This window comes from Somniosus microcephalus, chromosome 3 (assembly GCF_052327205.1).
Source record: "Somniosus microcephalus isolate GS21.2 chromosome 3, FLI_Smic_1.0, whole genome shotgun sequence".
Classification (NCBI taxonomy): domain Eukaryota; kingdom Metazoa; phylum Chordata; class Chondrichthyes; order Squaliformes; family Somniosidae; genus Somniosus; species Somniosus microcephalus.
Window position 1 is genome coordinate 52,848,742 of NC_140989.1, and position 26,665 is coordinate 52,875,406.

General features: G+C 44.0%; 1 protein-coding gene across 3 annotated transcripts in view; it reads left to right on the forward strand.

Annotated features, from left to right (window-relative positions):
* The window catches only part of camkmt (calmodulin-lysine N-methyltransferase), a 395,008-nt gene extending 368,831 nt beyond the window's left edge, over positions 1-26,177 (forward strand). For 2 of the 3 annotated variants that reach the window (XM_085980449.1, XM_085980452.1), the window contains exon 11: positions 25,662-26,177. In XM_085980449.1, the coding sequence (XP_085836575.1) occupies positions 25,662-25,763 (102 nt within the window). In that variant the 3' untranslated portion in view covers positions 25,764-26,177. Of the gene's footprint in view, positions 1-25,216; positions 25,545-25,661 lie in introns of all 3 variants that reach the window. The other variant, XR_015076309.1, reaches the window with a different exon arrangement.
* Positions 26,178-26,665: the final 488 nt, after the last annotated feature.

The window sequence follows — 26,665 nt, forward strand, 5'->3', positions numbered from 1 at the left end:
ACGGCTGCTAATGGGGGGGGCAAAGTAAATCAGGGATACACAAGAAGCCAGAATTGGAGCACCACTGAGTTCTCGGGGGGGGGGGGGGCGTTGTAGGGCTAAAGGAGGTTACAGAGATAGGGAGGGGTGAGGCTTTGGAGGGATTTGAACACAAGGATGAGAATTTAAAAATCGAGGCATTGCTGGTCCGGGAGCCAATGTAGCTCAGCGAGCACAGGAGTGATTGGGCGAAAAGGGACTTGGTGCGTGTTAGGATACGGGCAGCAGAGTTTTGGATAAGCTGAAGTTTATGGATGGTGGAAGATGGGAGGCTACAGGAGAGCGTTGGAATAGTCGAGCCTGGAGGTAACAAATACAAGTTGTTATGGCAATGATTCCCAATCGGGAAAAGGTGAGCTGTGGGTTCCAGTGGTTCCCAGGTGTGATAACTGTTTCCTCCGTGCCAAAATGGTGCCAGTGGGCACAAGCCCACCAGTTGAAGAATCTACCCAGTCTAATGTGCATGAAAATTTTAAAATTATTTGTTTATTTACATGTATTATCAGATCTCCCATGGTACTGCTCACAGTAGGTCAGATTATATGATGCCAATTCATAATGGCACGGGCATTATACTATGTAACAAACTGTTCCACTGTTAAGATGGAGCTATGTTTCAACTGACATGTCCTTTAAGGCCAGAAAGTCTAATTGCTAGAAGTAAACTCAGCCTGAGGACACTTTAGAGTTTCATTGATTATTTTGTGGTCACGAGAACTTGGCAGATTAGAACTTGCTGGTCAGTTTCAGCTTGAAGCTCAAAAGCACACAGCATTTTGAGATTGTTCTGCATTTGTAACAAAGTATGTATGATATTTACACATTCTGACATTTTTTGAATATATCAAAATATGATCTGTAGCATATCATCATCATGCTATATATATCTTATATATGGAGAGAGATTAATGTGTGCATTGATTACCTCCCATTCTCACCAGCAATTCTTCCATCATAATGTCAGTGCCCCACAAATTTCCTCCTTGGTCTCCTGCAGTAGCGCTCTCTCCACAATTTACTACCCTCCCTTCCTCTGCTGAAGCTGTTAACTTCTTTACGAGGTATAGCACTGGATGCCCTCCAGTACCTCACCAAGTGGACATTAATCATGTGTGAGCCTTGATGGTAAGTGTAGGGAGGCTATTCAGGTGATCCTGTCCTAATCTAACAGTCACGCATGCACAGTTCCATTGGATAATGTTCAGGCTAATTTTCCCTTCCTCACCTCAAGCACTAAAATCAACTGTACTGCCCCTACCGCCACCTGACATCAGTTAACTAACTTATCACAGACTGTGGATTGAACCTGGGATCGTCCTAGTATGAATGGCACAACTCTTCACCAGATAAACATGCTGAGTCATCACAGGAGGCTAACTAGCATTTGTTAGTCTTAAGTCCCCCAAAATTGTTAAGCGTCCTGCCTTCTGAATTCCCCGGAACGTTGAGTATACTCCTGGTCTCAGATCCATTGTCTGATAAGTGATGAATTAGTTGACGTCAATTGTGATAGAGATGTGGATGTTAGATGAAGACCGGATTGGCCATTTAATAACCTGGTGCTCAGACTTGAGGGTATTTGTAAAATTCAAGAGCTAGTATTATTCCCTCTAGTGAGCACTTTTAAACAATTTCATTTAATATTTCAACTATTTTAATCATCTTTAAGTGTAACCAGTTGGACTGGTACAGAAGAGCTATTGACACCTACAGAACCATATCCCATTAACCCGCTGGTGCTCACAGGAGCAGGCACTTGGGCAAGGTATTGGAGGTCCACTGGTGGTGCCTGTGAACCTGTATCCGTTTAGGAGCGGAGGGAAGTAAAATCGGGAAAAAAATCATAACCCTTCCTCTTGGTTAGAAACATAGAAAAATAGGAGCAGGAGTAGGCCCTTCGAGCCTGCTCCGCCATTCAATATGATCGTGGCTGATCCTCTATCTCAATACCATATTCCTGCTCTCTCCCCATACCCCTTGCTGCCTTTTGTGTCTAGAAATCTATCTATCTCCTTCTTAAATATATTCAGTGACTTGGCCTCCACAGCCTTCTGTGGTAGAGAATTCCACAGGTTCACCACCCTCTGAGTGAAGACATTTCTCCTCATCTCAGCCCTAAATGTCCTACCCTGTATCCTGAGACTGTGACCTCTCGTTCTAGAGCCCCCAGCCAGGGGAAATATCCTCCCTGGATCCAGTCTGTCTAGCCCTGTCAGAATGTTATATGTTTCAATGAGATCCCCTCTCATTCTTCTAAACTCCAGTGAATACAGGCCTAGTCGACCCAATCTCTCCTCATACGACAGTCCTGCCATCCCAGGAATCAGTCTGGTGAACCTTCGCTGCACTCCCTCTATGGCAAGTATATCCTTTCTTAGGTAAGGAGACCAAAACTGCACACAGTACTCCAGGTGTGGTCTCATCAAGGCCCTGTATAACTCAATATACAACATCCTTGCTCCTGTACTCAAATCCTCTTGCAATGAAGGCCAACATACCATTTGCCTTCCTAACTGCTTGCTGCACCTGCATGTTTGCTTTCAGTGACTGGTGTACAAGGACACCCAGGTCCTTTTGTACATCAGCATTTCCCAATCTATCACCATTTAAATGATACTCTACCTTTCTGTTTTTCCTACCGAAGTGGATAACTTCACGTTTATCCATGTTATACTGCATCTGCCATGCCCACTCACTAAACTTGTCTAAATCGCCTTGAAGCCTCTTTGCATCCTCCTCACAACTCACAATCCCACCTAGTTTTGTGTCATCAGCAAACTTGGAAATATTATATTTGGTTCCCTCATCCAAATCATTGATATATATACTGAATAGCTGGGGCCCAAGCACTGATCCCTGCGGTACCCGACTAGTCACCGTCTGCCACCTCCTTGTAGCTATTCCCAGATTTTCTCATTGTGACATCCTTACTGATGGTTTGATGCGAAAAATCTGCAGTTGACTGCCAGGAAGCACAACGTCCAGTGTACAATATGCTGAAAACTCTCCTGATCACTGGGCTCTGTTTTGGGTTTTTGTGCAGGTCTCCATTCCAGACTGTTAAAGCTCCAGCTATGCTTCACAGCTGTTGTGGGAACTGTCTGTGTCAGACACTGCAAGATTTAGGTCAAGAGCGCTTAATTTGCTATGATATTTCTTGCTATGCCTTCTCGCACAATACTGCCTATTTGAGTAGCATTATATCAGTCGGCAAGCTCGTAACGCCTATTGTTATTGACAGGTAATTGTCAATAGATTTAATTCTAGACTTTTGGATTAAATGAGATCTAGAGTCACTTTGATCTGTGACTAGGCACACAATCAGCACCAATCTGTTTTAGCTGTTCCTACATGCTCTTGTCTACTGTGATAGAGTACTGTGTGTATAATATTGTAATGTTTTTGCAGAAAAGAACGTAATTTTTTTTTACTATTCAGGAATTACTGTCACGTTCAGCTGAAGTTGTATGAGTAGCCTTAATAGATGAATTCATGAAACTGACAACAGAGTAGGAGTAGGGCTATCAAATTTACTTAAAACCAATTTTTTACTGCTTGAAATGTATTCAAATGTTTAATAATATATCATCTTCTTAGTGGTATTACAGCATGAAAGACTACAATCACAACATTTTGAATCCTGATGCATAAAAAAGCTTGTTTGTGCGGTTCTTTTTTTTTATACCAATTTTATTTTCTGCCATCCATCTTGCCTGCACCATTCCGTATTCATTGGCTGAGAAGGTTGATAGGCAGGCAGGAATCTTGCTGCCAGCGCTCTGCCCATGGTGTTCATGATCCATAGAAACATAGAAGATAGGAGCAGGAGTAGGCCATTCGGCCCCTCGAGCCGGTTCTGCCATTTAATGAGATCATGGCTGATCATCCAAATTCAGTACCCTGTCCCTGCTTTCTTCCCATATCCCTTGATCCCTTTAGCCTTAAGAAATATATCTAACTCCTCCTTGAATATATTTAATAAGTTGGCCTCAACTGCCTTCTGTGGTAGAGAGTTCCACAAGTTCACCACTCCCTGGGTGAAGTAATTCCTCCTCATTTCTGTCCTAAGTGGCTTACCCCTTATCTTTAGACTGTGACCCCTGGCCCTGGACTCCCCGCCATCGGGAACATCCTTCCTGCATCTAGTCCGTCTAGTCCTGTTAGAATTTTATAAGTTTCAATGAGACCCCCTCTCATTCTTCTAAACTCTAGTGAATATAAGCCTAATCGACCCAATCTCTCTTCATACGTCATTCCTGCCATCCCAGGTATTAGTCTGGTGAATCTTCGCTGCACTCCCTCCATGGCAAGAACATCCTTCCTCAGATAAGGCGACCAAAACTGCACACAATACTCAAGGTGTGGTCTCACCAAGGCTCTGTACAACTGCAGATCCAGACCTAGAAGGCGTGTGGAGCTGTTTGTTGAGACTCACTTGCCCATTTTTTCCACTCCTCAGAGGTGAGAATGCTACCAATAACTGAGGTCAAATATCTGTGTGAAATCTTTCCCTGAATAAAACACCAGAATATTAATCCCACTTTGCAACCTGTAATTGCAGCTCTGACTAGTTGAATTCTAGGAGTGTTTGATCATCAACGTCTATCCTTAACATAACCTGCAATCATAGAAACATAGAAGATAGGAGCAGGAGTAGGCCATTCGGCCCTTCGAGCCTGCTCCGCCATTCAATGAGATCATGGCTGATCATCCAAATTCAGTACCCGGTCCCTGCCTTCTCCCCATATCCCTTGATCCCTTTAGCCTTAAGAAATATATCCAACTCTTTCTTGAATACACTTAATGAACTGGCCTCCACTGCCCTCTGTGGCAGAGAATTCCACAGGTTCACCACTCTCTGGGTGAAGAAATTCCTCCTCATTTCAGTCCTAAATGGCTTACCCCTTATCCTTAGACTATGACCCCTGGTTCTGGACTCCCCGGCCATCAGAAACATCCTTCCTGCATCTAGTCTGTCCAGGCCTGACAGAATTTTATAGGTTTCGATGAGATCCCCTCTCAATCTTCTAAACTCCAGTGAGTATAAGCCCAATCGACACAATCTCTCCTCATACGTCATTCCTGCCATCCCAGGTATCAGCCTGGTGAATCTTCGCTGCACTCCTTCCATGGCAAGAATGTCCTTCCTCAGGTAAGGCGACCAAAACTGCACACAATACTCAAGGTGTGGTCTCACCAAGGCCCTGTACAACTGCAGCAAGACATCCTTGTTCTTGTACTCGAACCCTCTTGCTACGAAGGCCAACATACCTTTTGCCTTCTTAACCGCCTGCTGCACCTGCATGCTTACCTTCAGCGACTGGTGTACAAGAACACCCAGGTCTCTTTGCACTTCCCCTTCTCCCAATCTATTACCATTCAAATAATAATCTGCCTTCCTGTTTTTGCCATCAAAGTGGATAACCTCACATTTATCCACATTATAGTGCATTTGCCATGTTTCTGCCCAATCACCCAACCTGTCCAAATCGTGCTGGAGTTTCACGACATCCTCCTCACAGCATACCCTGCCACCCAGCTTTGTGTCGTCTGCAAATTTGGAGATATTACATCCAATTCCCTCGTCCAGATCATTAATATATATTGTGAACAGCTGGGGTCCTAGGACCGATCCTTGCGGTACCCCACTAGTCACTGCCTGCCACTCGGAAAACGACCCGTTTATTCCAACTCTTTGCTTTCTGTCCACCAACCAGTTCTCTATCCATGTCAATACCTTGCCCCCAATCCCATGTGCCTTAATTTTGCACGCTAATCTCTTATGCGGGACCTTATCGAAAGCCTTCTGAAAGTCCAAATACACCACATCCACTGGTTCTCCCTTATCTATTTTACCAGTTACATCCTCAAAAAATTCCAGTAGATTAGTCAAGCATGATTTACCTTTTGTAAATCCATGTTGACTTTGTCCGATCCAGTCACTGCTTTCCAAGTGCTCTGCTATTACATCTTTTATAATGGACTCTAGCATTTTCCCCACTACCGATGTCAAGCTTACCGGTCTATAATTCCCCGCCTTTTCTCTACCACCTTTTTTGAATAGTGGGGTAACATTAGCTACCCGCCAATCCATGGGTACCATTCCAGAGTCTATCGAGTTCTGGAAGATGACCAGCAATGCATCTACTATTTCTAGGGCCACTTCCTTAAGTGCCCTGGGATGTAGATTATCAGGCCCTGGGGATTTATCGGCCTTCAGTCCTATCAATTTTCCTAACACCATTTCCCTACAAATACTGATTTCTTTCAGTTCCACCCTTTCATCAGACCCTATGTTCCCCGGCATCTCTGGGAGGTTATTTGTGTCCTCCTTTGTGAAGACAACCAAAATATGTATTTAGCTGGTCTGCCATTTCTTTGTTCCCCATTATAAATTCCCCCGATTCTGACTGCAAGGGACCTACGCTTGACTTCACCAATCTTTTTCTCTTCACATATCTATAAAAGCTTTTACAGTCAGTTTTTATGTTCTCTGCAAGCTTACTCTCATATTCTATTTTCCCTTTCTTAATTAATCCCTTTGTCCTCCTTTGTTGAATCCTAAACTGCTCCCAATCCTCAGGATTATTGCTTTTTCTGGCCAATTTATATGCCCTCTCCTTGGACCTTATGCTATCCCTAATTTTCCTTGTTTGCCACGGTTGGGTCACCTTTTTTGTTTTATTTTTATGCCAAACTGTGATGAACAAATTCTGTAGTTCATCCATTCGGTTTTTGAATGTTTGCCATTGCCTATCCACCGTCAACCCTTTGAGTGCCATTCCCCAATCAATCCTACCCAACTCGCTCCTCAGACCATCATAGTTTCCTTTATTTAAATTGAGGACCCTAGTCTCCGAGTCAACTACTTCATTCTCCATCTTAATGAAGAATTCGATCATATTATGATCGCTCCGACCCAAGGGGCCTCTTACAACAAGATTGCTAATTAATCCTTTCTCGTTACATAATACCCAGTCTAAGATGGCCTGATCTCTGGTTGGTTCCTCGACATATTGGTCCAGGAAACCCCATCCCATAAACAGTCCAGGAATTCCTCCTCCACAGTATTGTTACTCATTTGGTTGGCCCAATCTATATGTAGATTAAAGTCACCCATGATGACTGCTGTGCCCTTATTGCACGCTTCTTTAATTTCTCTTTTAATGCCATCCCCAACCTCTGCCTTACTGTTTGGAGGTCTATAAACCACTCCCACTAACGTTTTTTTCCCCTTGGTATTTCTCAATTCTACCCATACAGATTCCACCTCATCAGAGCTAATATCCTTCATTACAATTGTGTTAATCCCTTCTTTAACCAGTAATGCTACCCCACCTCCCTTTCCTTTTTGCCTATCTTTCCTGAATATCGAATACTCCTGGATGTTGAGTTCCCAGTCCTGGCCTTCATTGAGCCACGTTTCCGTAATCCCAACCAAATCGTATTTGTTTACTTCTATTTGCGCAGCCAATTCATCCACCTTTATTACAAATGCTCCTCGCATTCAGACACAAAGCCTTCAGGCTTGTTTTTTTAATGCTCTTAGACCTATTAGAATTATTATTTACTGTGGCCATGTTTGATTTAAACCGTTGATTTCTCTGACTGCCACTTTTGTTTTTCTCCTTCCTATCTTTTGCTTTTATCCTTGTTTCCCTTTCCTCTGTCTCCCTGCTCAGGTTCCCAACCCCCTGCCATTTTAGTTTAAACCCTCCCCCACAGCACTAGCAAACACTCCCCCTAGGACATTGGTTCCAGCCCTGCCCAGGTGCAAACCATCCGGCTTGAACTGGTCCCACCTCCCCCAGAACCGGTTCCAATGTCCCAGGAACTTGAATCCCTCCCCCTGGCACCATTCCTCTAGCCACGTATTCATCTGAAGTATCCTTCTATTTCTACTCTGACTAGCACATGGCACTGGTAGCAATCCTGAGATTACTACCTTTTGAGGTCCTGTTTTTTAATTTATCTCCTAACTCCCTATACTCCGCTTTTAGGACCTCATCCCGCTTTTTACCTATATCGTTGGTGCCTATATGCACCACGACAACTGGCTGTTCACCCTCCCCTTCCAAGATGTTCTGGAGTCGCTCGGAGACATCCTTGACCCTTGCACCAGGGAGGCAACACACCATCCTGGAGTCTCGTTTGCGGCCGCAGAAACGCCTATCTATTCCCCTTACAGTTGAATCCCCTATTACTATAGCTCTACCCCTCTTTTTCCTCCCATTCTGTGCAGCAGAGCCACCCCTGGTGCCAGGAAGTTGGCTGCTGCTGCCTTCCTCTGATAAGCCATCCCCCCCAACAGTACCCAAAGTGGTGTATCTGTTGGAGAGGGGGATGGCCACAGGGGACCCCTGCACTACCTGCCTGCGCCTAGTACTCTGCTTGTTGGTCACCCGTTCCCTTTCTTCCTGTCCAACCTCTACCTGCGGTGTGTCCAACTCCGTAAATGTGCTATTCACGATGTCCTGAGCATCGTGAACGCTCCAGTATGTGTCCAATCGCAGCTCCAGCGCCGCAATGCGGTCAGTAGCTGCAGCTGGATGCACTTCCTGCACATGTAGTTGTCAGGGACACAGGAAGTGTCCCTGATTTCCCACATATCGCAGGAGGAGCAGATCACGGGGCCCGGCTGTCCTGCCATGACTTACCCTTTAATTAATTGAATTTAAATTAAATCAATCAATCCCACTAATTACACTACAGTTTACTGGTTTACCAACAGTCCCTGCTACACCAGAGAGACCTTAGAAACTATAAACCAGAGTTGAAGTTTTAAAAAAAAGAGAAATACTCACCAACCAAATACTCACCAACCAATCACTTACCTGCTTCCTGGTGACGTCACACTTTGATTACTTTTTACCTCTCTCCCCTGCTGTTGAACTGGTATGCTGCTCCTCACTCACTGCCGCCGGTTTGAACTGCCGCCGATGCTCAGTGTTCCCACACAGGCCCGCTCTAGTCGGGCTGCTCCTCACTCACTGCCGCCGGTTTGAACTGCCGCCGATGCTGTGTTCCCACACAGGCCCGCTCTAGTCGGGCTGCTCCTCACTCACTGCCGCCGGTTTGAACTGCCGCCGATGCTGTGTTCCCACACAGGCCCGCTCTAGTCGGGCTGCTCCTCACTCACTGCCGCCGGTTTGAACTGCCGTTGATCCCTTCTTTAAATGTTTTTTTGAAACTGTTAAGTGGCATAACTAACTGCTTTTATTTGTGAGTTATTCCACATACCCATTACTTTGTGGGATTTATGATTCTAGTTTTGGGTGAGACTTGCTACTTTTATACTCCTGTTCTCTAGTTCTGTGATCATGGTCCAAATTCAATGCTCCACTTTCATAAAATTAATCATAACTCCCATTTAAAAGACTTGGAAGAGTGACCCTTCCCAATCTTTTGTTAAATGAAAATAAATTCATTTCTTTGAGTATCTATTCATATCTTGGAACTCTAAATACTAATCTTAATCCTTCTAGTGTCTTTTTGAAAGTGGAATGCCTAGAATGGCCTATAGTATACGAAATGTGGTTTTGCCAGTGACTAGATAAGTAAAAGAAAGTGTTTCGACATGCAAGCAAACAAATGTGACTGCACGATTGGCCTTGTCCGCTGAAAGATTCATATTGACTAGATACTTTCAATGAATGGTCAGTAATCACAGGCATCTCCTTTCTCTGTTCCAGCTTGCTAATGGGCATCTCGCGGCGTGCTTAGTTAGATTGTTCTACCCTCACCATTCAGCTCAATAATTGTTCCGCTGAAAATTGCTGGAAGTGCGAGCTGATAACGGGGCTCCTGGGACCTTGGTGAATGACAGGACCAACAGTGAACCAATGAAGTTTAAAGATTGAGAAAGAAACAACAATAACGTATTGCATTTACATAGCGTCTTTAACGTAGTAAAACATCCCCAGGCGGAGAAGGAAATAGGGTAAATTAGAGTCAAATCTAGTACAGAAGGAAAAATAAAGAGAGGGAAAGAAAATTTGGATTGAGAGAAAAGAGACAATGGAAAAGTAAGAAAAGAATTTTTAAAATGTCTCTAAGAACAACTTACTACCTGCAGAAGTGAGATTCCACAGTTTCAGTTGTTTCCTTTCTGGGCCAGAGAGGTTGAGTGGCATTGCAGGAACATAAATCTTGAAATCTTGTCATTAAAAAGGTCCTTACGCAGTTAAGTACCAGCCCTAACCAGTGTTCCCTCTAATTATTTTTTGGCCTGAGTGGCCCCTTTAACGGATTACACAGGCCATTCAAAATTCCACGCAGTCACGGTTTTTCTATTTAAAGGCCATCTCACCGGCTGCACGGGACCTTCAGAGTGCCGCATAACTTAAAGGGAATGTTGGCCCTAACTTTCTGCGGCAGGTTTAATTCATCTTAACAGCGCAAATGCAGCAATTTCTTGAAACTCATGGGGAGGTTGAGGGCGAGCTGCCGTTTTTGGGAGGCTAACGGTGGAGCGGCACAAATTAACCAGCAATTAGTAGCGAGTCGCAATTCACGGGGTACCTCTTCCTCGCCACAGCAAGCACCATTAAACTCTCTGCTATTTTGCCAGATAATTCTGCCCCAGCGTATAAATGTGTTTTGTTTCCTGTTCCAATGTGCATTATTAAATATATCATTTCTTTAAAATATATATTTCAGATTAATTCATCAAGGTGTAATAGTTAAACGGGGCTATACTCAATTTCTCCCCCAATATTTCTACTTTTGTCCCTCAATGTCAAGCGCTCCCTGATCAAGCACAACATAGTTATATCAAGAGCAATGGTCCCTCTACTCTGGCCCAACAACGTAACTTAATCCCAACCTCCAAAGTGTATCACCTACTTTATGCGAGTTTTTCCACTTTCCACCACAGCCTTACTTATGGCCGTTCTGACCCTTTTTGTGCTGTACCATCCAGGCGAATGGTGGCCCCAGTTTTTTCTTTCACTACCATCACTACCATCACTATTTATAATGGCTGCGGAGTGAAATCTAAAGCAACATTGCTGAAGCTGACTTTTGTAATTCATGCCATGCATAGCGCTAAACCGTTCCAGCTTGCCACTTACTTTTAATTGAGAAATCAAGATGAAGGGCCACAGCCCGAGTACAGGACAAAATTAAAAGAGATGGAGTAAATGAAGAAGTAGTGATTCGTTGCTGCTGAGTTAGATTTTTTTTAAAGCCTGTAGATTATAGGAGGAAGGGAAAACTGATGGAGACCATAGTATTGAGGTCCTTGGAAAGTATGAGTTGAAGTAGGAAATGTTGCAATGAGCCTTAAATACAATGAGAATGTAGGCTGCAGGAAGAGCATGTAGAATGGCCTATTTGCACAGCAAGGTCCCACAAGCAGAGACAAATGCCCAGATGTTTTTTTAATTATGTTGGTTAAGAGATAAATGTTGGCCAGGACGCTTATTCAAAAATTGCTATGGGATCTTTTATGTCCACCTGTTGGAGCTTACGGGGCCTTGGTTTAATGTCTCATCCAAATGATGGCACCTACGACTGTGCAAAATTCCCTCAGTACTGCGCTGCAGTGTTGGCCTAAATTATGTGCTAAAATCCTTGAGTGGAGCTTGAACCCGCAATGTTCTGACTCAGAGGTGAGAGTGCTATCACTGAACCAAGGCTGACTTCTTCTGATTATGTATTGGTAAAATAAAAATGGGCAGAGAGAGAGCACCTGTTAGACAACAAGCAACTTCTTGTATCCTTTCCAGGAGTATGAGTGAGGTGCTTAAAAAGCCTTTCTAGATATGGGAGCCTTATTGAAGTCTTGGACGAACTTGGCCTTTAGTTGATGGTTGCTGGTTCCTGGCCCTTCACATTGACTTCAAGCTTTTCATGCTAGCCTACAAATGCCTTCATGACCTCACTCCACTCTACCTCTGCAACCATCTCCAACCCTGTGTGACTGCTCACACCCACCACTTTCCAGCTTTGACATGTTGCATATTTCTCCTCCTTCCACTCTAACACTGCCTTCAGTCATCTTGCCGCTTACTCTGGAACTCGCTCCCTAAACGTGTCTCACCGTGTTACATCTTTCCCACCTTCAAATGCTTCTTTAAAACCTACTTCTTCAGCTGCACCTTCGGCTAACTCCCCTACTGCTGCCTCAGGCTTACTTTAATATTATTATTGTGAAAAGAGATTTCACGGAACTGAACGACATTGTTAATGTAGACCTTATTGTACTGCTTGTCTCAGTAGACTACATGAGAGTATTTTCTATGAAAGGAAAAGCAATCATAGCAAACTGACATTTTAATGGACTCTGTACTGCATATAGAACAATATCATCTTCGTCTTTGTAGTATTGGGTTAATTCAAAAAGAACAATCGCTTTTCCTGTAGCAAGCCAATGCACTGCATTGAAGCACAGAGTCTAAAGGGAGATTTTTTTTGTTGTTTAGCTCTTCAGTCAAATTTTTGAACTTCAATGTAGTTCGCAATTCTACGCAATCTTCATGATGTGATTCAAATTCGGGAGCTTTGACACCTGCTCCCGATGAATGATGCAATAAAATGTCCTAAATTCAAGAAAGCCTGTCACCAGCTTTACAAAGACCCACTAACCTGCATACTGATCCTAACATTTCCTGATGCTCCATCCATAGTAATGGCAGTACATTTCTGTAATGCAACTTGACTGTCTGAATAACAGATATCAAGGCTTCCACGATATCCACACCCTGGCTTTGATCTTTTATGGCACGATGTCCAGCTTCTTCCTTCACAGTGCGATTATCAGACAGGATATGCATAAACACTGTTAGCTGTGGCTTGCCCTGAACTTCATAATACATCCAGTGCAAGACACCTCTGGATGTCTGATTGCAGTTGTGATTCAATGTCACATCCAACATTCAAATATACGCCAAAAACAGGAACAGATCTAAAATGTTCATTTGCAGTTTATCGTTACCTTTGCATAGGATATCACAATGTCACTTACATAGAATATACTGCATAGAAACAGGCCGTTCAGCTCAACCAGTCCACGCTCCCTTCCATCCTTATCTAACTCTTATCAGCATAACCCTCTATTCCCTTCTCCCTCATATGCTTATCTAGCTTTCCCCTAAATGAACCTATACTATTCGCTTCAGTTACTCCCTGTGATAGCGAGTTCCACATTCTCACCACTCTCTGGGTAAAGAAGTTTCTTCTAAATTCCCTATTCGATTTCTTGGTGACTATCTTATATCGATGGCCTTTAGTTATGCTCTTCCCCACAAGTGGAAACACTCTGTATCCACTCTATCAAAACCTTTCATAATTTTAAAGACCTCTATTAGGTCACCTTCTCTTTTCAAGAAAAAAGAACACAGCCTGTTCATCCTTTCCTGATAGGGATAACCTCACAGTTCTGGTATCATCCTTGTAAATCTTTTTGTCACCCTCTGCAGTGCCTCTATATCCTTTTTATAATATGGCGACCAGAACTGTACACAGTACTCCAAGTGTGGTCTAAACAAGGTTCATAGAAACATAGAAGATAGGAGCAGGAGTAGGCCATTCGGCCCCTCGAGCCTGCTCTGCCATTCAATGAGATCATGGCTGGTCATCCAAATTCAGTACACTGTCCCTGCCTTCTCCCTATATCCCTTCATCCCTTTAGCCTTAAGAAATATATCTAACTTCTTCTTGAATATATTTAATGAATTGGCCTCAACTGCCTTCTGTGGTAGAGAATTCCACAGGTTCACCACTCTCTGGGTGAAGAAATTCCTCCTCATCTCTGTCCTAAATGGCTTACCCCTTATCTTTAGACTGTGACCCCTGGTTCTGGACTCCCCCACCATCGGGAACATCCTTCCTGCATCTAGTCTGTCCAGTCCTGTTAGAATTTTATAAGTTTCAATGAGATCCCCTCTCATTCTTCTAAACTCCAGCGAGTATAAGCCCAATCGACCCAATCTCTCCTCATACGTCATTCCTGCCATCCCAGGTATCAGTCTGGTGAAGCTCCGCTGCACTCCCTCCATGGCAAGAACATCCTTCCTCAGAAAAGGTGACCAAAACTGCACACAATACTCAAGGTGTGGTCTCACCAAGGCCCTGTACAACTGCAGCAAGACATCCTTGTTCCTGTACTCAAACCCTCTCGCTACGAAGGCCAACAATACCATTTGCCTTCTTAACCGCCTGCTGCACCTGCATGCTTACCTTCAGCGACTGGTGCATAAGGACACCCAGGTCTCGTTGCACTTCCCCTTCTCCCAATCTATTGCCGTTCAGATAATAATCTGCCTTCCTGTTTTTGCCACCATTTATCCACTTTATACTGCATCTGCCATGCATCTGCCCAATCACCTAACCTGTCCAAATCATACTGGAGTTTCTCGGCATCCTCCTCACAGCACACACGCCCACCCAGCTTTGTGTCGTCTGCAAACTTGGAGATATTACATCTAGTTCGATACAAGTTTAGCATAACTTCTGTACTTTTCAATTCTATCCGTCTAGAAATAAACCCTAGTGCTTGGTTTGCTTTTTTTTATGGCATTATTAACCTGCGTCACTACTTTTAGTGATTTGTGTATTTGTACTCCCAGATCTTTGCACCTCTACCCCATTTAGCTTCTTATTTTCCAAGTAATTTGTGACCTCCTTATTTTTCTTACCAAAATGTGATACTTCCAGATTTATCTATGTTGAAATTCATTTGCAATTATATGCCCATTCTGCAAGTTTATTAATGTCGTCTTGCAATTTGTTGTAATCCTCCTCAGTATTAACTAATTCCCTGCCCCACCCCCACAATTTGGTGTTGTCCGCAAACTTGAACCATATTTTCACAGTTATTCTTGGACTAAGGCTTTTCAGTATGGGCAATGTTCCACACAACTTGATATGAAGCTAGAATCACAATCTGGGCTTGTTTAGTAAATTTATTGCAAGCTTCTTGCTTTATCAGAACCTTTTGGAAAAATCCTCATCAGTGTGCTCAGGTTTAGTGCTGAAATGATGTCGGAGGTTTGAACTGAATTAGACTGCCATGACAAAGAAACAGGCAAGCTTCCAGTCTGGTAATAATAAATGATGCTCGTCCTTATACTTTCCTTTCCACTTACATTTTCCACCACCTTGAGTTAAGTCTCAATCACTCAGTGGTATAGTAATACAGTTAGTGTTCACAGGAGAGTAAGCCACCAATTGCATTATCTGCTCCCACCAGCAAGATGAGTCACAGCTCCAGATGAGTGGTAGAAAGAAAGAAAGAAAGACTTGCATTTATGTAGCGCCTTTCACAACCTCAGGACATCCCAAAGCGCTTTACAGCCAATGAAGTATTTATGAAGTGGAGTCTCTGTTGTACTGTCGAAAATGTGTCAGCCAAATTGCGCACAGCAAGCTCCCACAAGCAGCAATGAAATAGATGACCAGGTAATCTGTTTAACAGGTGGTTGAGCTATAAATGTTGGCCAGGACACCGGGATAACTCCCCTGCTCCTCTTCGAATTGTGCCATCGGATCTTTTGCGTCCACGTGAGAGGGCAGACAGAGGCTTGGTTTAATGTCTATTCCAAAGGACGGCATACCTGACAGTGCAGCACTCCCTCAGTGGAGTGTCAGCCTAGATAATGTGCTGAAATCTATGGAGTGGGACTTGAACCCACAACCTTCTCACTCAGAGGCGAGAGTGCTACCCACTGAGCAACTTTTATTAAAAAAAAATACTTGACCATAAGAAGGAAAATGCACATTTTTTTCTCCCACGTCTGTTTCCTCATAGGTTCTATGTGGGGAGCAGTTAATACTAACAAAAAAGCAGAAATTTCAGCATTTTGACTTATTAAAGCCTCAAACCACACAATCCAGCATCAGCAACAAGCTGGTACTTTTGAAGATAAAATAATCCACGCTTTGTTGCTCTCTCTCGGTGTATTGGGCCTGTCTCGTACTGTCATGGTGAAACTTAGGTACACTATGAGCCCCCCACTCACCCCCTCCCTCGCTATCACTAACAAACAGCCATGCAATTTCCAGAGAAATTTAGGAAACCAAACTCTGGAAAGTTCCTCTGATCCTGAAGGTCATCCCACAAGTCCCAAGAGACCATGGTGACTGGGAGACACATCCCTCAATACCCACCTACCCTCTATATGTAGTTATGTTGGCATCAGTCAAGAACTTGTCCAGATCCGTTTTGAATATTTCCACTGAATCCAGTCACTGCATGAGCTGGCAACTTGCTCCATAAGTCCACAAATCTCTTGTGAAAAGAAGAACCTCTAACACGTAACCTAGTTCTATGCTTTCATAACTTATACTCACGTGCCCTCGTTCTACCTAACCTATTGAACAATAACAACAACAACTTGCATTTATATAGCACCTTTAACATATTAAAACGCCCCAAGGCGCTTCACAGGAGCAATTATCAAACTAAATTTGACACCGAGCCGCAGGAGGAGATATTAGGGCAGGACTTGGTCAAAGAGGTAGGTTTTAAGTAGCACCTTGCAGGAGGAAAGAGAGATAGAGAGGTGGACAAACAGGGGGCTCTAGGGGGGGAGGAACTAAATACGATTAAAATCACTAAGGAAGTGGTACTTGGTAAAATAATGGGACTCAAGGCGGATAAATCCCCTGGACCTGATGGCTTGCATCCTAGGGTCTTGAGGGAAGTAGCGGTAGGGATTGTGGATGCATTGGTAATAATTTTCCAAAACTCACTGGACTCAGCAAAGGTCCCAGCAGATTGGAAAACTGCTAATGTAACACCCTTATTTAAAAAGGGTAGTAGGCAGAAGGCTGGAAACTATAGACCTGTTAGCCTAACATCTGTGGTTGGTAAAATGTTAGAGTCCATTATTAAGGAGACAGTAACGGGACATTTGGATAAACATAATTTAATAGGACAAACTCAGCATGGTTTCATGAAGGGGAAGTCATGTTTGACAAATTTGCTTGAGTTTTTTGAGGAAGTAACATGCAGGGTGGATAAAGGGGAACCAGTGGACGTAGTGTATTTAGACTTCCAAAAGGCATTTGACAAGGTGCCACACAAAAGATTATTGCTCAAGATAAAAAATCACAGGATTGGGGGTAATATTCTGGCGTGGGTGGAGGATTGGCTCTCGAACAGAAAGCAGAGAGTTGGGATAAATGGTTCGTTCTCAGATTGGCAACCAGTAACTAGTGGTGTTCCGCAGGGGTCAGTGCTGGGTCCCCAACTCTTTACAATCTATATTAACGATTTGGAGGAGGGGACCGAGTGTAACATATCAAAGTTTGCAGATGATACAAAGATGGGACGGAAAGTAGTGAGTGAGGAGGACATAAAAAACCTGCAAAGGGACATAGACAGGCTAAGTAAGTGGGCAGAGATTTGGCAGATGGAATACAATACTGGAAAGTGTGAGGTTATGCACTTTGGCAGGAAAAATCATAGAGCAAGTTATTATCTTAATGGCAAGAAACTGGAAAGTACTGTAGTACAAAGGGATCTGGGGGTCCTGGTGCACGAAACTCAAAAAGTTAGTATGCAGGTGCAGCAAGTGATTAAGAAGGCCAATGGAATGTTGGCTTTTATTGCTAGGGGGATGGAATATAAAAACAGGGAGGTATTGCTGCAGTTGTACAAGGTATTGGTGAGACCGCACCTGGAATACTGCATACAGTTTTGGTGTCCATACTTAAGAAAAGACATACTTGCTCTCGAGTCAGTACAAAGAAGGTTCACTCGGTTAATCCCGGGGATGAGGGGGTGGTCATATGAGCAGAGGTTGAGTAGATTGGGACTCTACTCATTGGAGTTCAGAAGAATGAGAGGCGATCTTATTGAAACATATAAGATTGTGAAGGGGCTTGATCGGGTGGATGCGGTGAGGATGTTCCCAATGATGGGTGAAGCTAGAACTAGGGGGCATAATCTTAAAATAAGGGGCTGCTCATTCAAAACTGAGATGAGGAGAAACTTCTTCACTCAGAGGGTGGTAGGTTTGTGGAATTTGCTGCCCCAGAAAGCTGTGGAAGCTACATCATTAAATAAATTTAAAAGAGAAATAGATAGTTTCCTAGAAGTAAAGGGAATTAAGGGTTACGGGGAGCGGGCAGGAAATTGGACATGAGTCTAGGTTCGGAATGGTCATGGCCCTGTGGGTAGTGGAGTGGGCCCAGGGGCCGTGTAGCCTTGTTCTGCTCCTACTGTGTTCTAATTCTGTTAGATTTCAGGAGATGGTTTTATTCCTGTTCCTGGCTGGGGTGGAGATCGCCTTTACAGAAGGTAAGTACTGTAGAAAATATATGGACAGAGTGATCTCCTGGAAGAATTTCGATCGCCTAGATGGGTCGGAGAGGAATTTCCCAGATTTTTTTCTCCCAAATTGGCCATTGGGTCTTTATCTGGTTTTTCGCCTCTCCCGGGAGATCACATGGGTTCGGGTAGATGCAGAGTGATATAAGATTTGAGGTTAGGATCAGATCAGCCATGATCTTATTGAATGGTGGAGCAGGCTTGAGGGGCCGATTGGCCTACTCCTGCTCCTATTTCTTATGTTCTTATGTTCTTAGTGGTTTAGGGAGGGAGTTCCAGAGCTTCGGGCCTTGGCAACTTAAAGCTCACTCGCCAGTTGTGGAGCTATTAAAATCGGGGATGCTCAAGAGGCCAGAATTGGAGGAGCGCAGATATCTCAGTGGGGGGAGGAGGGGGTGGTTGTAGGGTTGGAACAGAGTACAAAGATAGGGAGGCCATGGAGGGATTTGAAAACAATTGAGGCGTTGCTTAACCTAACTCAAATAGCCTATCTACATGGACTGATTCTATTCCTTTTGTTATTTTAAAGATCTTAATCAAATCTCATCAAAGCCTATACTTTTCTACCTGGGGCTCTCCTGCCGTGCCGGAGCTCCGAGTAGTGCGCTTGTTTTGGGAGTCTCGTATCGGGCATGCGGACAATGTGACCCGTCCATCGAAGCTGATTGAGCGTAGTCAGAGCTTCGATGCTGGGGATGTTGGCCTGAGCAAGAACACTGATGTTGGTGCGCCTATCCTGCCAATGGATTTGCAGGATCCTGCGGAGGCAGCGTTGGTGGTACCTCTCCAGTGCTTTGAGGTGCCTGCTGTACATGGTCCATGTCTCTGAGGCATACAGCAGGGCAGGTATCACTACTGCCCTGTAGACCATGAGCTTAGTGCTTAGTGGAAACGCTTCAAGGACACCCTCAAAGCCTCCTTGAAAAAGTGTAACATCCCCACCGACACCTGGGAATCCCTGGCCCAAGACCGCACAAAGTGGAGGAGAAGCATCCGGGAAGGCGCCGAACACCTCGAGTCTCTTCGCCGGGAGCAAGCGGAAGCCAAGCGCAGGCAGCGCAAGGAGCGCACGTCAACCCAAGCACCCCACCCACCCGCCCCTTCAACCACCGTCTGCCCCACCTGTGACAGAGACTGTAGGTCCCGCATTGGACTCATCAGTCACCTGCAAACTCATTTTTAATGTGGAAGCAAGTCATCCTCGGTTCTGAGGGACTGCCTAAGAAGAAGATACTTTTCTAGAATAAAAAGCCACAGCTTTTTAAGCCTATTTTGGTAACTAAGGGCCTTTAATTTAGTGGCCCTCCTCTGAATCTTTTCCAGGGCCTCCGTATCACCCACCATGTGAGGGGGCCAATACCATTGGACACAGTACTCTTAAATGAAGCCTAATCAAGGTCTTTTATAAAGACAGTACAATATTTTTGTTTGTATTCAGTCATCCTGCCAATGCATCCTAACACTCTATTTGCTTTTGTAATAGCCTTGTGGCACTGGTCGTGGACATTTAGAGATTTCTTCTCCCGCTCAACAGCCCAGAGCAAACAGCCCTGCATGGTGCACCAATTTAGCAGATGAGGGCCCATTCTCCCTTCACATCTCGATCTACTTTTCTCATCTAAGGTCCTAACACCCACATAAACCTTTGTATCATCTTCAAAAAATGTCAACCTTGCTTGTTAAGTCCCCATTTCTGAACTTCCTGTCCCATTACTGAAGCCCCAGTCCTGTTTGCGAAGCAAGTGCTGATCCTGCTCCTGTCTGACTTGCAAGCACCTGTCCCACTCACAGAAAATGTTGCTTCCCACTCTCTGTGCACAGCACATCCAGTCAGAGATAGCCCATGAAGAGGTCAAAAAGCTGCATGTTGGCCACCCCAGCCTAATATTGTGCTGCAGTAAATCATTTAATTGTAAATAAATTCGATTAGATAATTTAGCCTTTATGAAGTGGGCCTATCCTGTGTTTTTTTTTTTGCCTTTGAGAGGCAGGAGACAGAGTGAGAATACAGTAATTGTTAGGCCTGGGCTACACAACCAGTTCTTCAGAGCTGCAGCCACTCAAGGGGACTCGGTTATAAATGTTGATAGAGGACAAGGATCTTGAAGATAATTTCCTTGGAAATAGAGCCAGTGAAGCTTAGTGAAGATGGATGTAATGGTTGGGTGAACTTCTGGATTAGCTAACATTTGTGAAGCATGAAGGTGAGTTTTTTTTTTAAATTTGTTCTTAAGGTGTAGGTGATACTGCCAAGGATGCATTCATTGCCCATACCTAGTTATCTTGAAACGTTGCAGACCTTGTGATGGTTCTACCATGGTGGTGTTAGGTAGGGAGTTCCTGGATTTTGGCCCAGCACTGATGAAGGAACTGCAATATACGTTCAAGTCAGGATGTGTGACTTGGAGAGGAACTTTGAGGTGATGGTGTCCCATGATCTTGCTGTTCTTCTTCTTGGTGGTAGGGGTTGGAGGCTAGGAGGTACTATTGAAGTAAACTTGGTAAGTTACTGCAATGTATCTTGAAGAATAGTACATATTGCAGCCACATTGCAACAGTGGTGGAGACGATAGATGTTGAGTTCAGTAATAGGGATGCAGATAAAGCAAACTGCTCTGTCCTAGATGGCATTGAGCCCCTTGAGTGTTGCTGCTGCAACCATCCAGGTGAGTGGTGAGTATCCCATCACACCTCTGTAATCTACAAGGCTCAAGTCAGAGAGGCACTGAGGGGTTAGGAGGCAAGGGTCACAGACTACCCAGCCTCTGTTTTGCTCTTGTAGCCGTGTTGTTGATATGGTTGCCTAGTTCAGCCTTGTTGATATGAGCTGCAGGAAAATTTGGCTTATTCAGTACTTGGAATTGGCCCCATGCTTGCAGATAATGTTGCCGAGGGCTCAGAATTAAATAATGAATAGGAGAGCCCCAAAGATGGACCCTGGGTGCACTGGAGGTGACTGTGTAGGTACAGGAGGAGAAACTGTTAATGGAGGTCTACAAGTCGGAGGGGAGCCATGAGACAATGGTGCCATCGTAATAGACCACGGAGGAACGACGGTGGAGGAAAACAGAATAGCAAACCGCGTCACAGGCGCCAGAGAGATTGAGGAGTGATCGCAAGCTATGGTTGCAGTTAGACAGAATATAATTTGTGATTTTAACACGAGTGATCTCTTGGTTGTGGGTGGGTCAGAAATCTGATTGGAGGGAGTGGTGAAAAAGGTGGGGAGGGGAGCAACAAATGTTCAAGAAGTTTGAATAGAAAGGGCAGTTGAAACCTAGGGCAGTAGTTTGAGAAGGTAGAGCCATCAAGCATGGGCTTTTTAAGAGGGGAGTAGTTATTCTGATTTTGAAAGGGGTTGAAACAATGCCTGGGGCTAGGAAGAGGTCAGCTGTCACTGGATCCGTGACCGGTTGCGATCTGTTTGTGTATTTGGAGCATGCAATATGCCATTCAGTTTTACACTATCTGCTTTACGCGATTTTGTCACTTGCTAAAATTTCTTCCCTTGTTATAGTCATTCTCTATTCAATTCAGCCTGTACTTCACCAGATCGGGAGAAGCATTTTTTTCTTAAGGCTGCATGTTATCCTCTTATCCCTACTATTTCAGAATAGAGCATAACCAGCTGGAGAACTGTAAGAAGACTGATAATACAAGCTATTTTCTGCTGTCTCATCTTAATCTTGTTATACAAATGATTGTGAAGGGATTCATGAATTTTAATTTTGCTCTTTGCATTAGCCCCTCGTGTCATGCATCCCCAGCTGCCCTCTGCAGGAGATGGCCACCCTTCTTTATACTTTTTTGGGGGAAAATTGCTTATAATCTTCGCAGTTATGCAAGCAAAACATGGACTTACGAACCACCCATGAAGCTGATTAACAGTGATCAGGAGAAACAGCTTTGCCTCTTAAACTTTTCACCTCTACCTGATTGCCACAGATTTTGTCTTTTGTTAAGCAGAGGTTTTAATAACACCAATTCACAATATACAGGCAACAAATTATTACAGTACCTGACTGTTCCAATGCTTCTATCTCAGTGTTTGCCCGAGTACTGTAAAATGCATTCATCTAACAAAAGCTATTCCCCTTACACCATTCTCCTATTTTTATGTAAACTTCATTTTTTAAGCTGTCTCCCCCCCCCGCCTCCCCGGCCTGTTTTTCCCTTCCCTTCTGAAGCTGCTGATTCATGTTCAGGTGTGGGTCTGTGGACCAGTCTTCATGTGTGAATCTAACTATTCAACTTTGGAGGACACTGTAGTCAAGTTTGATCCTAGACTTACCTGACAGCAATTTCCAATAGCAGTCACATGAGCCTTTGTTAATTTTGTTATTTTCCCCTCTCCCAGGACCAGGACTAATAGCTAAGGCTATTCTGGTAAGGAACTAACCCCAACACAGAATATGGATTGAACTTGGTTTTGCTAATTTAATGGAAAGTCCAGTATGTTTTGAGGTTTCTATATTATACATTTGTGCATTGATTAATTCTTGATTTGACAACTTCACAAAATGCAGAAACAAATTTATTTCCATTGCAGTACGTAGATTCCAGCAGTAGACAACTATGCTAATTTCTGATGGACTTGACGGGTTCTGCCCTTTGATCAGTCAGTGGGGCCCCCAAATAAACCTATTGATTTCCCCCTCTTTTTCATTGGTTAGAGCCTTTACTTCCATTTGATATATTTAATGGTTCATTGAAGAGCTAGAACAGCTTATTATCCGAAGAAAGCAGATCCCTATTTGTCCATTGGCCTGCTATGGCTGAATGGCTATCGTGTTGAACTTAGTAATTTGATCTTTTCCTTTTTTGTGTCACTTTTTAAATTTATTTTTTATCCCTTGTAGGAAATGGCTTTCAAACATTTCTGTGTAGGGACCACCTGCAAATATTGACACATGCCCGGGACCTCCTTACAAATATTGACATGCTCCCAGAAGTCCCCTAAAATATTGACACTCTCCAGGGGAGTCTGTGCGAATATTGACACACTCCCTTTGCATACTCCTTAACTTCGAAAGGAAAGCACAAACTACCCAAGTGAAAACAGTAGCATTATTGCAGAAAATATTTTTATTGGCGTAGAACAACAGAATCAATGTGCTAATAAGTCAACAAGTGCACAAACGTCATTAACTCATAGACTCCCCGTGATTTTCTGAAGTCCAGGGTCCATAATTTGAAAGCCTATTCAATTAGATTTCTTTTACCTCATCTACCATTACTTCATAGGCTGGTGACTTGCTTGCAGGTCTTTGCCAATTCATCTCTTCAGTCAACTGCTAGGAGGTGCATAGGAATGGCCCTTTAACTTGGTTTTCTGGTATCTATTGCTGGGAAATGCATAGAAATTCCTGATTGGCTACCTCGCACTGTTGGCAAAAGCAGCATTGAAACACATCAAATGGAGAAATTAAACTTCTTTTATTTCCTTCCCCCTTCAATTTTCCCCCATCTTCTCCTGAAAGCACCGCTTATACAGTTCCACAAGTAACTTGCCCCCCTCCAGTATCTCACTGAAGTGGCCAGTCTTCATTTGTGAGTCAAAATGTGCCATTTGGCTACCCTACCTTGGGGTATCGTCCAATGTCCAGTCTTCCAGCAGATATTACTGGATAGCAATCAGGACCAGGAGCCCTGGCTTTTTTCTTCCAACCTCCACCCACCCCCATTCCCATGCTCCGGGATGAAAGGCCAAATACAGTGGCTGGGATTTTGTAGTTTCCCACCCGCACGGTGCGGGGGGACTCCACGCTGTGGAGTTTTAACTGATTGGCAGGCTGGCTTCCAGTTGGGTGGGGAACGCTGACCAGGACACCGCAGGACCAGGTAGGTGCTGGGTCCAGGTGAGGTGGGGGCGGGGTTCCAAGCCCGGGGGGGCAGTGAGGGGCAAACCCGGGAGGGTCCCATCGCTCGGGGCTGATCCCTGGGAGGGGGTCCGATCCCCAACCCTGGGGCTGAGTTGCGATCCGTGGAGGAGGTCCGATCCCCGACCCCGGGGGCTGATCCCTGAGCCCCGGGATTCCCGGCTGCCTGCAGTTAAAACTGCACTGCAGGTTAAAGCAGAAGCTTCAGGCCTCATTAGAATATTTAAAATGCCAACCCGCCTCCTGGCAGTGGGTTGGCTGCCCGTCCCGCCTGTGTAAAAGGTGGAAGTAGGCGGGTTGAGGTTGGGTTTTAGATTTTTCCAACTTTCAATCTCTCTCCCCACCTCCAACCCACCTGTTTTTTCCTGTGAAAATTCCCCCCCCCCCCCCTCGCCCCCCAGTGTCTCTGATGCAACACTGAGATCAATTACCTCAGTGCAAACTTGAAACTTAACTGATCCATATGACTCAGTTCTGCATGAGTAGTAGACTGGTTCTCAAACTGTAGGACACAAGACATGTTCAAGTGGGGCGTGGCGAGGGGCTGGGAGAATGAGGAATGCTGGTTTAAAAGTTAATTTGACTTGAATGACAAAGGACCAGTTGGACTACCTCCGGGTGCTCCGGTTTCCTCCCACAGTCCAAAGATGTGCGGGTTAGGATGATTGGCTATGATAAATTGACCCTTAGTGTTAGGGGGATTAAATACGTGGGGTTACTGGGATATGTGTTGGTGTAGGGGTTACGGGGATCGGGTGGGATATGTGTCGGTGCAGGCTCGATGGGCCGAAATGGCCTCTATCTGCACTGTGGGGTTTCTGTGATTCTGTGAATACTGTGGTTCTTGCCAATTGGTTGCAGTCCTTGCAATCACACCGTGTTCCATTCTACAGCAGAGCCACTCATGCATTTGGTTTTCTTCTCAATTTAGGGCTGCGCCTCCATATTTCCAAAGCTCTGGCATCTACTTTCTGTGTACTCGTTCAGCAATTTGACCTGGTCTTTGTGCTCCCTTGTTCAGCAGCCTCAACTTGCACCAATGAAGAGAAGTAAGAGAGGAAATAAAGTAAAATACAGGAAGAAAATAAAACAAGCATGGAGGGGAAGGACGAATCAGAATTGAAAGAGATGGGGGAGAGAAACAAAAGTGAAGCAGGATGAGACGGAAACAGATGGGTCGGAGAAGAGAGTGAGAAATGAGGATAGAAGGAGTGGATGAAAAGAATGAACAGGGAGAAGAGTAACAGTTGGCAAGGAGAGAGAAAAATGTAAGGAGAGAAAAACAAGGGAAGGAATAGGAAGAGTGAAAAAAGGAATGAGGAGAGACTATGATGGACAGAAGGAAAGAGGTAGGAGAAATAGAAGAGAAGAAGAGACAGACTTTTTTTTGCAGACTTATGGGTATCCATATCCTTGGGTAGATGGGCACAAGAGGCTATCTGAAAATTTCTGTTTTCTTTTCTCAGATGAAGGATGAGAAAACTGAGAGATATGAAGAGAACCTCCACTATCCTGTCCTCATCACTCTAACTAAGCGGGAAACAGCCATCGATCCCCAACCAAGCTGAGACCTGTGAATGTACTGATGTTGTCCTCGGTTCTTCTAGAGGCTGCACGCATCAATACAAAAGCACAGTTCATTACCACTTTCTCCTATTAAGGACGCTCATTATGGAAGGAATACTTTTGTTGTTGAGGAGTAAGAGAAATTCGCAAGTGTAAGCTCACCCCTTCCCCCACCCACAAAACCTGCAGAATTTGCAACGTTCCACAAACTTTTTCCCAATTATAGCAGTTTGCCTCACTGAAGGTGGTTGTATACATGTAATTCTTTTTTCTGATTGCTTTGCTATTTAAAATGTAAAGTCCTTTATTTTGTAATATATTTTCTTTTCCTAATGCTGTTTTCCTACCTAAAGAACATTATACACTTGTTTATTTTTCAATAAAGTTTATAGAAAAAAAATCTCCATTAATAATAAGGAATCTGCAAATCTCTCTTTTCTTTTCAACTTTTTAGCATAAACCTAGATTTTATGCAAAACTGTTTTAAGCCTGGGTGGTTTTCAGTTCAGTTTACTTTACCTTATCTGCATCATTGCAGGAACCTTGTAAACTTGACCACTTAGCTTTTGAGACAAAGCTTGTCCAACCTTCTGCCCCTCCCTTCCAATTATGTATGATTAGTCTCAGTGTGTTGTGTCAAGATGAAGGAGTGTGTTGAGTGGTTATTATCTGTTTAGGTGCGAGGAATCCATGCAGTTTCTTACCTTCTGCAGAGAATGAACCTTTTCCAGTATTTAGTTCCAGCAGCTCACTTTTTTTAAAACCTATGCTTTGGGATAATTATTTTTAAACCTCTGTTTGATGGCATCACCGTGGATATCTTGAAGCTCCCAACGTGATTCTGAAATATTTACATGTATAAATCTCACCAATCTTTCTCAGGAAACTCTTTATATTACTGCAC